Source organism: Pteronotus mesoamericanus, unplaced genomic scaffold (genome assembly GCF_021234165.1).
Source record: "Pteronotus mesoamericanus isolate MK-2021 breed Mesoamerican mustached bat unplaced genomic scaffold, CSHL_Meso_final contig_25, whole genome shotgun sequence".
Lineage (NCBI taxonomy): Eukaryota > Metazoa > Chordata > Mammalia > Chiroptera > Mormoopidae > Pteronotus > Pteronotus mesoamericanus.
Window position 1 is genome coordinate 12,221,595 of NW_026555105.1, and position 18,090 is coordinate 12,239,684.

Here is an 18,090-nt window from a genome sequence, read left to right on the forward strand (position 1 = left end):
TCCATGCCTCTTCCATGATAGCACAGGGCCCTATTTACATGCACTGCTTAAGAAGGTGAGGCAATGTATAATATATTTTCTCTATTCATACTGGCTTGCTAGAGCTGATCAACTAGCCTCTCTTCCCACCTCAGTTCCATGATATCACATCCATTGCTTGAAATTGGCCATGATGGGGATATTTACACCATGTAAATCAGCAAACATATTGGTGTTTTGTTTTTCCCGGGAAGCTCATTGTAAGACATTTACTAACTCACCGCTGTATAGATCCATTAAGAAGATATATTTGAAAGTTTAAGATGTAAGAATTTATCCAGAAAATTATCTTCCCTTCAACAAGCCTGGAAAATACAAGTAGATTGAAATGGTCTAAATCTGTCTTGTCTCCAGAAGACTCACTCACAGTCTTCCGTAACAGTGGCCTCACAACCGTCTTCAAGTTATTTAGATTTTTCTTAAGTTAGTTCAGATTCTCTTTATAATGAACCAACAAACAGGGAACCTATAATAGCGAGGCAAAAAAAAAAAAAAGAGCTAAACAAGATAAGCAGGAAGGGAAACTTCTGTTGATCATGCAGGACTGTGCTTTTACATAAGCTGCTTTGTTATTTCCCACCACTGCCCTCAAGTTTGCCATCATTAGCACCAATTTTCAAAAATGAACATGGAAGAGGGGAGGGGAGGGGAGGGAGGAGTGTAGGAGGGGAGAGGCAGGGAGGGGAGGGGAGGGGAGGGGAGAGGAGAGGAGGAAACTTCCCTTGAGTACCCTCTGTCTTTCTTTATGTTGAAGTGAAAAATTCCCTTAAATTACCGCCTGACTTTTAGGTACAAGAAAACATCTGGTTTAATTGCAGTGAATTTACATGAACCTACTGACAAGAAGCACAGTTAAAATTAGCAATTTTAGCGTGTTTTTTTTTATAAAGAGAATGAAATTATAAAGTAATTAACCTTTGTTGTAGAACTGTGTCAAAAGGATGGAAAGTTCCATGCTGTTAGATAGAAGAAGAAATGAAATTGTGGAAAGAGGATATGTGGATTCATTAAAAAATTATAGAGGGAAAAAAAAGAGTAATGCAACACAGAATTTAGAAGATAAGGCAAAGAAAGAATTTTTCCCCAAGAAGTCATTTTTTTTTTCTTACAATGAGAAAGGGGGAGAGAGAGAGAGACCCAGTTGAATTAAAAGAAAATAAACCTTCCTACTTGAAAAGGACATCTTGACCTGTAGTGGGTGGGTGTGGCAAAGGAGCCTTGGCCTAGGGCTGGGACGTCCTGGCTTTGCTGCTGGCAGGTGGTGTGACTGCCTTTCTGCCTTTCTGAACCCACGTGTCTATCAGGTGATGGGAGAAAGGGGTGATTCAGAAAAATACTTTGGAAACAAAAGGATCTTAGCTACATCCAGGTTCCATTAACTACTTTGTTATGCAACCTTGTTTAAATCAGTTGCGTCTATATACTTTATTGCCTTCATTGGCAAATTGGGGATGGCAATACCAGCAGCCTCTGTAAGGTGTACTGCATGAAAGTACATGCGTAAACCACTTGACTTACTCTCTGTATTAAGTGGTGCATGATCAGTATCGGACATGGCGAGACAGCTTTTTAATCACAGATAAACACGTGTAACTAGGGAAAGCCAAACCAGTGGCCTTGGCAAAATTTGTGTTCATCATGGGCAAAGAACCATTTAAAAATAAACTATAATACCTCTGCAATCTCAATTTCAAATAGAAATGAATGGGTGTGGCCATGTTCCAATAGAATTTTATTTACCAAACAAGCAGCTGGTTGCCTTTGGCTGCAGGCATAGTTTGCTATCCCATGATCTACACTCATGCCCCCTAATTATTTCTTCCCATCCTGGGGCTTTAAAATACCCATATGCTAATGATTTCCTGAATTGATATCTCCAGGCTAGACCTCTCCCCTGCCCTCCAGAGTCATTTATTTAACTGGCTGTCCAACCGAACCACCTGGGTTGCTAATCGGCCTCTGGAGTTAAATCATGTCCAGAGATGGCTGCCACCTCCAAACTCACCCTTCCCCCAGTCTTCTGCATTTCACTTAATGGCTACTCCATTTTATTAGTGGCTCGAGTCAAAAACCTTGATTCCTCACTCTTATTACATCCGTGGCCCCATCTCACAGCCATCTCATGACTCCGGAGAGCACCCTTCACCCTGTATGCGCAATGATTGGCGCCCCCTTGCGGTGCGCGAAGCAGCAGCCACCATTACTCCCCACACCCCATCCACCAGCGCCTTCTCTTGGTTCATCCTTCGCTGTATAGCAAAGCCTTGAACATTTCTCACAGCCTCTGCTGCTAGCTTTTTGGTCCTAGCCCCTGTGATTTCCAACCTGGATTCTTGTCATTTCTCCGAACTGGGCTTTTGGCTTCAGGCCTGGCCCCTGTTCTCTTCTCAAATCAGCAGCCAGATGTTCTGGTTAAACGGTGAGGCAAATCACACCATTGCCCCTGGCAGTCGCAAATGGGGAAGAAAAGGACTGAGCTGTGACCCCTCCCTCCGCCCCCAGGGTACAAGAAGGAAATCCTTCCAAACCCGACTGTTTTAATGCCCCCTAACTCTGACCGAGCAGGGCTGGAGGTGAGGGGGCCATAGAACTGGTGGATGGGAGGACCTCTCAATGTGGGCACCTTTTAAACAATTTTAAGTTATATAGGTGCCATTCAGTATTTTAGTAGTTTCAGGTGTACTGCATAGTGATTAGACATTTGTATGACTTAAGAAGTGCTCCCGCCCTCTTCAGAAATCTAGTGCCCACCTAGCACCAAATGTAGCTGTTACAGTATTATTGACTGTTCTTCCTCTGCTGTACTCTTCATCCCTGTGACTGTTTCGTAACTGCCAATTTGTGCTTCTAATTTCCTTCATTGTTTTTACTCAGGCCTGTATCAAACTCTGTATCTGAGTTTGTTTCTATTGGTTTTTCATTTATTTTCTTTTTTAGATTCCACATATAAGTGAAATTATATGGTATTTGTTTTTCTCTGTCTGACTTATTTTACATAATATAATAACCTCTCGGTCCATCTATGCCATTGTGAATGGTTAAAATTTTATTCTTTTTTATGGTCAAGTAATATACACACACACACACACACACACACCACATTTTCTTTATTTAAACATAAATAAATGTTTATGTTTAAACATTTATGTCTGTCGATGGACACTTAGGTTGCTTCGATATCTTAGCTATTGTAAACAATGCTGTAGTGAACATAGGGATGCGTATGTCTTTTCAATTTAGTGTTTTGGATTTCTTTGGATATATACCCAGATACTGTGCTCATGGATAGGAAGAATTAACATTGTTAAAATTTCCATACTGCCCAAAGCATTCTATAGGCTCAATGCAATACTTATCAAAATGCCAATGGCATATTTCATAGAACTAAAACTAATAACCTTAAAATATATATGGACCCACAAAAGACACTGAATAACCAGTACAAGCTGTGGGCATCTTTATGAGCCTGTCCACAGAGCAGAGGGTGGCGGCTTTCACTCCAGTCCAAGCCTGCCTATGAACAAATAAGGAAGGAAAGAAAAGAGATTTAACAAAAGGTTTCCTTTGAGAAGAGACACTGCAGTTAAAGGCAGGAGCAGTGATCCAGGTACCTTCAGGCTGTCCCCCAAAATAAAAACAAACAAGCAAACAAATAAAAACACTCTCTCCAAAATGAGGCTGCCTGTTGCCTGTTTTCTTTCCTTCCCTAACCTCCTCCACCCCCTCCCGGCACCCCCAGGCATGCAGACCCCTCATCTGGCCCAGTAAGGGATGAGTATATCTAAAGTCTTTCTTTTCCCTTGGGATTAGAAATATTTAAATCAGGGTATCACATAAGCACTAGCAGAACACCTTGATCCACCAGACTAGACTGTCCACTACCACCTCTTTAAAAGGTTATGTAAAGAGAGTTTACTGGATGCTGGACAAATGAAAACATACTTTTACTCTTATTAAAGGGGATTTTAATCTGATAATGCACAGCAAATATCCCCTAATAATTACAGCAAGAAACACGTTTTAAAACAAAGCAAAACAGTACTCCACACTCTCAACAGAACAGATAAAGAAATGCTGGGAGAGAACATCTTCATGGAGTAGAAGTTAATGTAAAGAGGTTCATTCTCCCAGACAGATCTTTGCAAAAGAGTTTAGCACTATTTATTATATTTATTATGTTTATTTAATAACAAACCCTGCAGTGCTTAGGGATATATGTTTAAGGAATAAAAATTATAATGAAGAGCAAGGTAATGATTATTGGGAAGGTAAGAAAGTGGTTACCTTTTGAGGGTATGAAGTTGACTATTAATAAATTAATGAGGTGCGTATTTGTTTTATATACCTGTGGAGTGGTTATTTCACAATAAAAAGATAAAATGAGAATACTAAATATCCTTTAATACCAATAAATTTGACATTTATGGGGTATGGAAAAATACCTAGCAAACCATAAATTTAAAACCTTGACTACAGGAAAAATGTATATAGTTCTGCAACAAATAGAGAAAAAGAATCAGGAGTTTAAGCTCTTGCAACAAAGAAAACACCGGTCCCAGATGGCCTTACAAGTGTAGTCAGACAGCGCTCAGGGCGCCGGCAACCCCAGCCTCCCCTCTGCACACTCAGAGAGCAGGAGAGGAAAGAACCCCCCCCCCCCGCAGCTAGGGACAACAGTGTAACCTTGAAATGTAAATCAGACAAGTTTATTATGATAAAAAGAGCAGATAGATGCAAATGCCCCAAACAAAGTATTAGGGAACATTTCAGCCCTGTATACAACCAGGAAAAAATGGGTTTATTTCAGGAGACCCATATTAGTTCAACATTAATAAATCCATTAATGTAATCCACTACATTAACAAACTAAGAGAGGAACAGAAGTATATAATTACTACAGCAGACACAGAAAAAGTATTAGTTGAAACTCAGCATGATTGAGCAAGAAAATATTCTTGTACACTGGGAATATGAAGGACCTATATACTGTGATAAAGAATAACTATAAGAAACCTACAAACACCATACTTGAGGAGGAAATAATAAAATCACCTTCTTTAACATCAGAAAACCAGATTTTATTATTTATTTATTTATTTGCATTTCTTTGGATATATACACAGATACTGTGCTTATTGTATTTATTATCGTATCATACAAATACTGTATTGGTGGCTTTGGTTGGAGACAAGAAAATTAAAGAGTTAAAAGATTGGAAAAGAACAAAACTGTTATTAACCACAGATGCTTTGATTATTTACATAGATAGCCCAAAGTACTTTGGCCACAAATTATTAGAATTAACAAGAGAATATAACATGTTTGACACAGAAGTCACCGTTAAAAATGTCAATTGCATTTCCATTTAGCTAACAAGTATGTGGTATTTTTAAAGATACTATTTAGAATAGCAATAAAAACATATGGTATTTAGGAAAAAATCCAACAAAGGCTGTTATATGTATAGTACATATAAATGCAAAAAGCACTGAAAGACATTAAAGACCTAAATAAGGGTATACCATGTTTATGGATGGGAAAACTCAATCTTACAAAGACATAATATATAAAGAAATAAGTTATCTCGCAACTGATGTATAATTTCTGCAATTTCAATACAAAAACCAGATACTTTTGGAAATTTACAAACTCATTCTAAAATGCACATGCATGAAGAAAAGGCAAGAATAGCTAAGGCAGTCCTAAACGAGAAGTACCAAGTTACAGCCTTGCTTTACCAGCTATTGACTTACAAATCGTTCTTAATTGAGAAGATATGGTAACAACACAAGGATAGTCTAATAGAACAATTGAACAAAATAGAGAGAACCTAGAAATAGACCCATACATGGAAATGTGATGGAAGGCAAAGGCAGCGTGGCCGAATAATTAAGTAAATAACAATTTGTTTTCATTACGTGGTCGTAGGATAGGGAAGAAAAATTGAAATTGGATCCCTGTCTCACACTATACATGAAAACACCATTGCAGACAGGCTGGAGACACTTTATAAAATGCATAACTTTAAAAATGAAGAAAATGTAAGAAATTATCCTTGTGTCCTCAGCATAGAGAAAATATTTTTATGTAAGACTTGTTTAGGTTTATTATTTTTGTTTGGATTTAGCTGGCCCTGAGAGATGGGTTGTAATGCGGTTTACTTAGGAGCTGGTCTGGGGCACACCAGTAAGGAAGAAAGGGACTGAATCGGACGAGAGAAGTCAATACGAGGTGTGTTATCAGGAAAATTACCACGTGTGAACAACCGGGGTCCAGGACAGTGACAGTCCAAGTGTGGTCCAGGGACCGGCGCTGACTCATGAACTCTTTCTGGGCCACGGCAAGGTAGTTGCATAAATAGAGGTTAAGTTGTTTTTTTTTTAAAGAAAAGCAGAAGCTTGCATCTTCCATGCTTTTAAATTTCACTTTTACTCTTTAATTTCACTTTCCTATTCATTCTGTGTGTGTGTGTGTGTGTGTGTGTGTGTGTGTGTGTGTGTATTTTGTGATAGTATCAGTCCATAGAGGGTTGAATACAACAGAAATACGAACAAGCAGCACTGGGGTTTCAGTACTGAGAGAGTTTAAGGAGGATTCAGAGAACATGTCTCAGAGTTAACCCAGCTGAGATGTGAGAACACTGGGATACTCATCCATCAACTTCCTGTCTTTCATTGCTTAAAGGATGTTTTGGGGGCATTAATTCCCTGGCGCTTCTTGCTTGCCCTGTGTGGAGACCAAGTTTGCTTTCTCAGCCTTCGGGAAGAGAGCCAGGGTTTCTTAATACACATTAGCTTGTGGGCAGGGCACCAATGGCATCCCCTACTAAGGCGGCCTTTTGTCCTCCAGATTTCTTTAGGTATAATTGATACATAAAAGTGTATATATTTAAGATGTACAATGTGATGATTTAATATACCTATGCCCTGCAAAATAATTACCACAGTCAGGTTACAAAGTCTATCTTTCTCTTCCTTCTCCCATACCAAAAAGAAAAAGAAAAACTTTGGTGAATTGATCTTCCTCCAAAGGTGGTAACATAATGAGAAAGGGAAGACACAAACAAGAGAAGATTTTTATAACACGGATAGACTATGTAAAGACCCTCAAATCAGTAGAAAAGGGCTGTGCAGATTAATAGACAGAAACCTCATTTAAGTTGGAGTTGGGGGTCTTTTGGTGGAGCTGTCATGCTCTGGGAAGACGGTGGATCCCAACAGGAAGAACTCTTGGTTTATAATAGCTCTCCCAACTTCCTCTTCTCTACAAAAGAGTTTCCTCTCCTTTGTTTGTCAGGACTTGCCTATGGTTCGCCATTAGATTGCACGTCCTGAATTACGATTCTTCATTGTTTCCGGCTAAACCCAATGTGCTGGAGAAATATTTGGCTGGCTGTGTGCTTAGGGTCAACAGATTCCAGATAGATTACAGTTTAAGATTTAAAAAGAAAATGATAGGAATAAATCATAAAGTAAACAGAAGAAAATACAGATGACTTTTGATCTCGCCTGGGGTAAAAATGAGAATTGCTTTAAACTGGAATGAAAGGCGGGGTGGGGAAGGGGAGGACCCAGCGGCCTCAGGATACAGGTTGGTACCTGTAGTCACAAACTCTATCAGATAGGTTCTTCTTAATGGGTAGTATCTGCATCTCTCCATTCAGATCACTTTCCACCTCTCCAAGATTCTCCAAATTCCTAACGAAACTCTTTCTCCAATGCACTTCTCGTAGATGTTTTCACCCTCTCTTTTCAAGGAAATGGGGCCCTTAGAACACCTCCCCTCCCCCTCCTCAAAGTGTCTGCACATTCTCTTCCTTTTATCTCCCTGAGGGGAGGTGCTTTCTTTCCACCCACCCCTGCTCCTCCTGCCTTTTCAGGACCCTACCAATGCCAGCTCCTTCCTCTCTCTTTCCCACCCTCTCCTCTTTCTAACATTTTGGATTTTGGAGGGGTTGCCATTAATTATGCCATCACCTCGCCCGTCCTTGGAAGGGCCACTGTTTGGCTCCATCCCTGCCACTTCTCGCAGTCTCCTCCCGTTCACAGCTGAAGTAGTTTACGTGTCTCAGCACAGCCCTTCCCTTCCACTCTCCTCTCCACCCACTGCAGGGTGGCCTGGGACGCCCACTTTCTTCCTAAATTACTCATGTTTGGTCCCAAGGAACCTTGAAGACACCAAATTCAATGGGAAAACATGAGGTCACAGCCTACTTGACTACTCAGCCACATCTGTCATTCTTAACCAGTCCCTTCTGGACCCTCCCTTGGCTGCTGTGTGGCAGCTCACTCTCCTGGCTTCCCTCTTGCCTCCCTGAACACAGCCTTGGTTTCTCAGTTTCTCTTCTCTCCTCCTAGTTGTTCGTATTGCAGTTCTTCATGGCTTAGTCCTAGACCCACTTTTCTTCGTTCCCCTCTGCACTCTTGCTACATTATCTATTCTCTGCCCTTGGTTTTCATTTCTAAGCATTGTTCTCAGTCCCATATAGCCAACACTGCTACTCAACATTGCCACGTGGGTGTCCTACACCACCTCAAATGAAGCATAGCACAAGCTTCCTTTCCAAAACTAACTGTCCTCTAGGCTTTCTCTTGAGGAACAACACTCCGATCCACCCCAGCCGTATAAATGCGGCAGAGCTGGGGTCTTCCTTGACCCCTTTCTCCATTTCTCTGCCTTTACCCACCACCGCCAAATCACAGTACACAGTTTGCTTCTCTCCTGCATACCATCCCCCTGGTCCGAGCTACCATCCATTGCCCTTGGATGGTTTTTCTCTTTCTACTTTTGCCCTCCCAAAGGTTTCCACCATACTCGGCACCCACCCTCCCCACCTTTGCCCTAGTAACTTCTGTTTAACTGTTGACTTTAACTTATTTTCCACTTATTATCCTGACTTGCCAGACGGGTTTTTCTCTGCTTGTTATAATTCTCCCATCACCTGTGCTTTATTTCCTGATAACAACTTAAAAAATTTACTTAGGAGTATAATTATTTATTTAATGTCTGCCGCCCTTTCCGGAATACAAGCTTTATCAAGGGTTTGATTATATCCTTCTTTGCCACTGACGCTTCCTGAGTGACCACCGCCATCCCTCGGTCGTATTAAATAGTTAATTAATATTTGTGGAAAGGATGACTGGATAAGGAAAAGCAATAAGAGATCCAACTATTTAGAAGCTTCTACATTCCTAAAAGATTTAAAATGCAAATGAAAAACTGACAAAAAATATTTGTAACTTATGCAAAAAAAGTTTATGTTCTTAAAAACAGATTATAATTACAAGCTCATAAAACAATGATGAACAAAAATGAAGAACCATACAGGGAAATGAACGCAGGGTCTAGAGAGCATGTTCATAAACGAATCAATGCAAATGGCCAATTAAACTGAAAAACAAGCCTGCACTCTTCAGTGTTCTAAAAAAAGATACTTATTTAAAAAAAATAGTCAGTAGTGGCAAGGATTGGAAATAGGCATCTTCTTCTGTTGGGGGTCCCACAATGGTAGCAAACTATCAGGAAGGTGCTCTGGTGATGTGTGTCAAATGCTGTAAAAATAAAATAGTTCCACTCAATGAGTCGATTTCCAAAAATTTATCATAGGGACATCAGTAGAGGTTCATGCAGATACGTATCCATAAGAATGCTTATTAAAGTGTTACTTGTAATCATAAAAAACTTAAGCCAAATTTAATGCCCAATAATAAAGGATTGGTGTCTATAATGGGGCATATCCTTCTCTAAGCAACCATTAAAATACACGGCTCCAAAGGACATTTAAGAATTTTTTTTTAAATTTCTGACTTGTTTAGCTATCAAAGGAGACCACAACACAAAATGCACAGTAAGAATTTAATTTTTAAAAAGAAAAAATATATGTGCATGGACATAAAGAGATCTCCCATTATGGGGATTATGAGTGATGTTGTTCTTTTCTTTATTTTAATCTTTTCGTATATTCTTGATATTCAACAAACTCTGTGTATCATGTCCGTAATGAGAAAAACTAAATATATTTTAATTTAACAATAGGGAACTGATTGCAACATATGGCCGAGGCTCTGTCTAGAGAGGCATAGCATGACGATTGAGAGTATATGCTTTGAAGCTCACAGACAGGTGTTTAGTTCCCTCTTTACAACTTAAGAGCCATATGACCTTGGGCAAGTTATTTAATTCTCTTCACCTCAGTTCCCTTATCAACACAAGAGAGATAATACCTACTGGGCAGAGCTGTTTTGTGGCTTAAAAGAAAGAATGTATGTAAAAATTCTGATCAAAGAGTAAGCACTGAGTAAAAGTACCTGCTTTTATAAGGCCAAAATATAAATAGAGCTGGTATTGATTTACATGAATTCATGATTCTCTAGGGGGTTATAACTAGAAGTTTGGGGAATTGTTATGTTATGGTTCAGCATCTTCCAAACTGTCCTAATGATGGTGGAATCCAGCAGGAGGATGCTGGCAGGAAGACGGGCCTGCAACACAAGCAGCCCAAGACAGGTTTTGCTCATTAGGGCAATATGCTGGCATAGGTCATTTATTCACCTATTCATCCAACCAGCAAATGGTTATTAAGCATCTACTGTGTTCCAGACATTGGAGACTCAGCAGCGAGACAAACTAGCTGCCTTTTTGGAGTGAGGCAAGCTTCTTCTAATTGGACTGAGGCTTCAGGGCACACATTTCCCATTGGATTCAAGTGAGGAAGCACTTCCTATAGCTGGAGAAAATTTGGCAGGGTTTGGAAAGTGAAGTTTTCATTGCATCCTGCAAATACCAATCCTAAGGCAAGATTCTAATTCAAGAATCCCACATGTTGGCATGGCTAGGGGACCTACGGGGGTCCTCCCTCCCCTGGTCAGGCTTAGCTGAAGATGAGACTTGCTCAGGTTGTGGGTGAAGAGCCATCGGCCTTCCAGGAGAGGGATGAGCAAACTATGGGCCAAAGGTCAACTGCAGCCATTGCCTGTTTTTAGAAATAAAGTTGGATTGACATGCAGCCATGCCCATTCATTAATGGATTGTCCAAGGCTGTTTTATGCTACAAGTACAAAGTAGAGTAGTTGCCCCAAGGACTGTATGGCTCACAAATATTTATTATTTGACCCTTTACAAGGAAACTTTGCCAGCCTTCTGTTCAGCCGGGTCAGTGGGGTTGGGGACATGAAATGGAAGATGACATCAAGTTCCTAACTTTTTCTTTATATAGTTCCAGGAGCTGTTCCTCTAGAGTCCATCCAAGGAGGGCCCTTTGAAGAGAAGATCTACATCCAATGGAAACCTCCCAATGAGACCAACGGGGTCATCACGCTTTACGAGGTAAGGAAGCCCCTCTTGTCATATCACTTGTCATGGCGTCAGTCCGTTGACTTCAGCCAGAGGTTGGCGAACACCTACTGTGTGCAGAGCTCCACTGAGGGCGTGAAGGTGAGTGAGACACAACTTCCCAACATGGGGGAAGAAAACACAAGGACATACAGTTGAGCTGTCTCAGTGGCCCCAATAACAAAGATTAATGGACATCCTCTGCATCGAAGTGATCCTCGATCTCTTCAGCAAAGGCTTCGGGAGAGTCAGGTCATCCTGGTATAGCCCAGAAGGCCCAGGCCTGGCAAACAGTAGTTATGATTCATCTAGAAAACCACAATACAAACACACGCGCCATCCTACCCACAGCAGTCCCTGGCTTCCCGAAGAATCCCAATGTCATTCTCTCCCTGGGAGGGACATGATTCTTGAGCTTTACCATTGCTCTGTGGCCAAGGCATATTTTATTGTCATCCAGGTGATGGTGTCCCAGGCTTAGCAGGACCGTATCCTATCAGAGATGGAGCAGAAATGACTCATAAGCCAACACAATGTGGCTTCCTGATTACTTTCAAAATTAGAATGAACTGTATAGAAGTCCACTGCAAAACAAAAACAAACACCCAAAAACTTAGGCTGACATGGCTGAATTCTAGTGTAGGAGTATGGCCAAGATTGCCTCTGCCCCAGGCCTTGTGTTCCGAGGTAGCGGACTGTGATGCGGGGGGCAGTGGAAAAACCCAGCGATGCAGAGGGACTCCATGGCAGCCAGCCAGAGGGGAAGATGGAGCCCAGTATCCTGGTAGCTCAGCTCTGGTCTCAGGTGCCTTTTGGCAAGTTCTTCCTCTCTCCCAGCTTCCGTTCCTCATCTGTAAAACGGGGGTGGTAGCTCCCACCTCAGGGTTCCTCTAGGGAGTCTGAAGGGGAAGGAAGGCACAAGCATCCCCAGGCTGAAATGCATTGCAGGCCCATGGAGGGACTTAGGCACTCAGCAGTCATGCAGAAAGGGACATGTATTGAGACTGTGCTCGGGGAAGGGTATTCCCACCGCCAGGGACAGTGAGCTCTGGGGAGGGAAGCCAAGGAGTAGTCAATGAGGGAGACATACTCAGGATGAACCTGATGGACACATGCTGTCTAGAGAGACCATATGGGCCTTAGAGCTCATGGAAGCGAACACTATCCATTAGGTACAAGGTGCTCAAGAAAACACATTCAGAAAGCACTTTATCTCACATAATGCAGGGGTCCTCAGAAGGTGAGCTGTTTACATCCCAATCCTGGGCCACATGATCAAAAGCTTCCTTCCTGGGGATGCTGCTGGTAGGGGGTGGCTCAAATCGAAACACTTTGCCTAGGGTGGGTCCAATACCTCATCAGGGAAGAGTGGGGCTGGAAGCTCAGCTGAAACAAAGCCCAGTCATTCCATAGCTACATGCTGTTCTTTGTAAAGCAGAAGCCAAACTTACACACATGCGTGTGCGCACATGCGAACTAGAGAGCTATTGTGTATGGCAACCTGCTCTTTGTAAAGCAGGGGCAGAGGACCTGGGACGTGGAGAGCTGAGTTGCTTAGTACTGTTATATAAAAGACTGTCTGTGCCAGGTGCTCAAGATTTTTGGAATTCGCAGGCCGTTAACATTTCCAAAGGTTTGGGGGACCAACTTGGATTGCTTTACCATATTTTAGCATCATTTTGTAAAAGACATGATTTTAAAAATATAGAGAGGACATAATTTCAGAATAAAAGGCAGTCCTTCCCATTGAATAAGTTTAGATCATCATGAATAATGCCAATCTTCTTATTTTCTCTCATTTTGCTTTAAATTGAGGACAACTTCGCCATTAAAAGGCCCTGATCCTTGTATCTACCTTCACTTGGGAACCACTGGTCTAGGCAGGTGGAGTCGTATCTCGGCACAGCCCGCTGTCTGTGATAGGATTATGCACCAGGTGGGGCTAGGAAAACCCGTGATTGCTATTCCAGAATGAGCAGAAAGAAACAGATGGAGCGGGAACAAGAGTGCAAACCCAACTGTGAGTTAGACACCCTGTTTGAGCCATTGCTCCCCGAAGTTGAGGCTTCGTTAGATGGTACACCCTCTTGAGCTCTGGGCACAAAGGTGGGCAGACCTTGGGACAATGCACCCTGCCTCTCACTTTGATGTGAACCCAGTGCCTTGAGGATTTTCAAAGGCTGGTTGCTGGGGTTGGCACTCCTGCGATGTGCTCTACTGGACACAGCTATGGTGAGACACTGTCAAGTAGCCCTTTGGGTGCTACTGAGACCAGAGCTTGAAGGCTGCAGCTGTCTGACTTGTTTAAGAGCATGGGAGATTACCTGTGGGGAATATGCCTGAGTTCTTGGATGATGCTGTGAAGAGAGCTAAGGAAGTCGTGGGCTTGGGTCCCTGTATTTCGAGCATAAACATGGCTCTGACCATGTGTGTTACAAGTGAGTGAAGCCACAAGTGAGTGAAGCCTTAGAAAGCAAGAATGCTGACCCTTGAAACATAAATATATGCTTAGTACTGTGTTTGGCATTTAGAAGTATTCTTAGTAACTGTTAGCTCTTATTATTACATAAAAAGGAGAAAATTGAGACTCAGAGAGGTGAAAAGACAAGACCAAGGCCATACAGCTGAGATGGCAAATTCATAGGTCCTGAATTCAAGTGCAGGTGTCCTGCACCGTAGTCAGTGTGGTTCATGGACCAGTAGCATCAGCAACACATGAGAGCTGGTTAGAAACCCAGCATCTGAGGCTGCTTCGCCAGACCTTCTGAATCAGAGCTTCCATGTCAGCAGGCTGCCTGGGTAATTCACGTGGTACTAACATTTGAGAAGCACCACTCTAGACCACATAACTCTTGAGAAAGTTTTGACACCAGATAAAAGAGTGTGTCCTCTTCGGTAGGGAGGTGGGGAGTGCCCTCCCTGCAGGCCTCATCCCAGTCCTGCTCCAGAAAGTGAGCAGACCCTGCTTCTAAAGACATTTATAACAGAGTGTACGTTCATGAGGCAATTCCCAAATTTAATAAGATGAAACCAATTTGATTTTTAACATTAGCTGCTGGTTGTAATTCTAGAGAGAAATTCGTAAATTATAAATCATCCTCTCCGGCCTCAAAGAGTATATATTGTGACAAAGAAAAATAGACTCACACAAATGGAAGAGAAATTCGATTGTCTGTAGCTTCCTGTGTACAGCCTCGAACTAAGCAAAGTCAAAATCCAAAAGGGGAGAGGGGTGTAGGCAGGTTATAACTGTCTAGTATTGTGACTTAGTTAAGCAGTGCAGGTACAGGTAGTATATAATCTGTTAAGATTAAATTTTCTTCCCTGTGAGTCCAAATCATAGCCTGTGGGTTCGTCCTTGAACAGTTTTACCCCCAAAATCTGAGTGACTTTCATTATGTCTCATTCTGTCTCTGGGCTTTCATCCTCTTTTTGTAACCTGAACATGTCAGATTGTTCCAGGCTCCAGCTGGGTAAGAATCAAGAGAAAAAGAAATTTTTGTCAAACCTACAAAATCAGAGGTTTATACCTCATTTTGGAATTGCTCTGATGTTAAAACCTCACCTGTGGCCAGAGTCTTCGAAGGCAAAGCAGCGATGACACGTGAAGAAAAACAGCTAGTGCAAAGGCCCTGGGGTAGGAATGACTTCAATGTGTTTGACAGGTAGGAGGTGAGGGTGATTGAAACTTTGTGAGTGGGGAGGACCATGCTAAGACCATGGGTTGGCAGGGTCTGGGGGCTTATAGAGTTTGTGCTTTATCTTGAGAGGAATAGAGCACCCTAGGATTTTAAGCAGAAAAATGAAGGAGTCAAATTTTATATTCTTAAAAGATCACCTGGCTGTTGTGTGGCTAACAAAGCATCTCGGGGACATCTGAAAAATGTACCAGGAGGTAGGGACATTTCCATCATCTATGATATGGCATTGAGAGCTGCACTTTTTATTGAGGACCTTGTACCCATGTGTAGAGGGGAAATCTTGGTCCCATCTGCCTCCTTCTGTACTTTAGTGGGAGATGCAGAATGCTCTTCTGCAATGGCAGAGTGACAGGTAGTGCAGAGTTAGGTCATGTCGAAGGTCCACGAAGCAGTGGATCGACCTCAGACATGCAGTCTCAGGCCCTGGCCCACACACACTGAATCCAACTGTTTGAAGAAGATTTCCATATGATTCATGTGCACATTCAAATGTGAGAAGCACTGGTCTCGGAGACATTGTAAATAAAGCTTGGCCTGGTGAAAACATTGCAGTCCTTGGATGAATGATGTGGCCATTGAATGAACTGAGTGATGTCCCTGCTCAAATGAGGTCCAAAGAGCTGAGTATTTTCACTAGGAATGTGAAATCGGGCTGTTCTTAGAGACCCTTCCAGAGCCCTTCCTGGGCTGGAATGAGATAGCGGGGTTCCCCAGTCAGGGCTGGTGTGTGAAGAGGGTTGGTGTGGCCTTCCCCATTCTGAGTGTGCTCTTGTGAACAACACAGCTCACCAAAAATAGACTCTCAGCACTACAGACAGGCGCCGGCGGCCCAAATGAGGTCACAGGGAAAAAGTCCAGCCAAACGGTTGTTTGAAAACTCCTCGATAAAATCATTCGCAGGCAAGCTGTTCAGAGTTCATGAAAAACAGTAATCAATATGTGTCTCAATTCAATTCATTGTTCTCGTCTCTGTCCCAAAATAAAAATCACGCAGTGAGAAGGAATTGGGCCAGAAGATGTTACACCAGCAACGGGGTTAACGAAGTGTGAAAATATTTAAAATTCAGACATGTAAAGCTTCCCTGTAAGCTTTTCTGTTTAGCAGTCAAAATCACCAAGTTTCTAATTACAGTGTATAAATCTGAGGCGCTTAAAGGGAATGAGAGGGCCTTAATGAGTCAGGAATGGGTGTCTTGATTATGCTAGAGTTGATTGACATTTATCTCACAAGCTATTCTGGGCGCCTGGCGTTCAGAGTTGAATAAAACACGCACTTTGCCTCAGTAAAATAAGGCGGCATTCCTGTGTGGGGGTGCCTTTAAAAGGTACGATGGGGTCGGAGGGTTGTCAATGTTTTTCCAGCAAGCAGATGGTGTGTGAGTGTATCGGAAGTGCATTTCGGGAGCGCGGGGCGTGTGTGCTCAGACGGAATAGTTCTCTGCAGGACTGGAGCAGTCACTGGCTGCCTTCGGAGAGAGAGGCCAACCCTATGTTGAGCTCGAGAGCAAGCTCGCCGGGAGATAGGCCTGTAGGAGGTGCTGGCTCAGCTGGGATGTTCTGGCACACCTTCTTGTGGCTGTCCCTTGACTCAGCCACTACAGCCACTCAGAGCTCACTGACATCCCAGACACGCTGGCGGCTCTGGCCCACAGAGGAGCAGTGGGCGTGGTGGGGAGGAAGGGGCCCTGCTGGGCAGGAGGTGGTGGAGGCAGAAAACGACTAATACCTGCCAAAGTGAGAATTTGCATAAATAAAACTGGATCTACATTAATGAGAATACACAATTTGCATAATGCAGGCTGCTTTTGGGTGTAACTTGAGCCAGGCTGGTAACTAGGATAAAAGCTCTTGTTCCTTTTCAGTTGTTTAAGCCAGAAGTGGGGGAATCGTCCAATCCCTTTGCCACCTGCCACAGACCTAATGCTTTAGAAAGTTCGATTTTCTTCTCCTACCAAAATAGACAGAGGTTAGGCCACATGGCCCCATCTGAGCACTCATCTGATGCCTGGACATTTCAGGACCTCTCTGCCCTTCCCCCATTGACACCTCCCTCATTCTACTTCTCCCTGCTGCAGCCTGACCTAACATCCTAAGGGCAAAATCTAATGGCATCACTTCCCAGGCTTCAACCTGACCCCTGCCTGCCTCTTTCACTTCCTCTCCTGCCCTTCTTCCCATTGCTTTCTGTGTACCCACCCCCCTGGTCTTCTAGCATTTTCTCAAGCTCATCCAGTACTCATGTGACTTTGTGAATGTTGTTTCTTCTGCCTGTAAGAGTTTTCACTTTACACTTCTCATGGCTGGCTCTCTCCTACTCCGTACCTCCAGGACGCTTTATCTCCATACTCTCCACCTTATCCAGCACTTTCTTACCATTTTTACCCTCCGCACTTATTTGGTTGCTGTGCTTTGGTATTATCCAGTTTCCTACTGGACTTTTAGCCCATAAGGGCATGGGCCGTGTGACGATCATTTTATGTTGTCGACTTAGCTGGGCCATGGTACCCAGAAATGAGGCTAAACATCATTCTGAATGTTCCTGTAATGGCATTTTTGGATGAGATTAACATTTAAGTGGACTCTGAGTGAAGCAGATTAACCTTCATAATGTGAGTGGGCCTTATCCAATCAGTTGAAGGTCTGAACAGAACTGAAGACTGAGCTCTTCTGAGCAAGAGGGAAACCCTGCCTGCAGATGGGCTTCAGACCTAAACTGTGACCCTAGCTCTTCCCTGTTTCCCCAGTCTGATGACCTTTGAGCTTGAACTTCGTACTGGCCTCTGTGGTTTTTCCTTTTTAGTGGTATACCTGGGGATGTAAGAGAGTAGTTTACACATGTGCTCAGTAAATATTCCTCTGCTGACTCCGTGGATTCATGCTTTATCTGAACAAAAAGTGATGGTGAAAGTTGTGTTCCAACAAATTTAGTGGTCCTGAAGCCTGGCTGAAGATTGGAGTCATACCTTGAGAACTCCCAAAATATAGATAAATAAATGAGTACATACATATATGGATGGAT

At 42.7% G+C, this 18,090-nt stretch overlaps 1 protein-coding gene across 1 annotated transcript in view; it reads left to right on the forward strand.

The window, feature by feature from the left end:
* Positions 1-18,090, forward strand: part of PTPRT (protein tyrosine phosphatase receptor type T) — a 668,669-nt gene that overhangs the window by 342,221 nt on the left and 308,358 nt on the right. Inside the window, exon 9 of the mRNA XM_054574063.1 lies at positions 11,255-11,364. Within this exon, the coding sequence (XP_054430038.1) occupies positions 11,255-11,364 (110 nt within the window). The remainder of the gene's footprint in view (positions 1-11,254; positions 11,365-18,090) is intronic.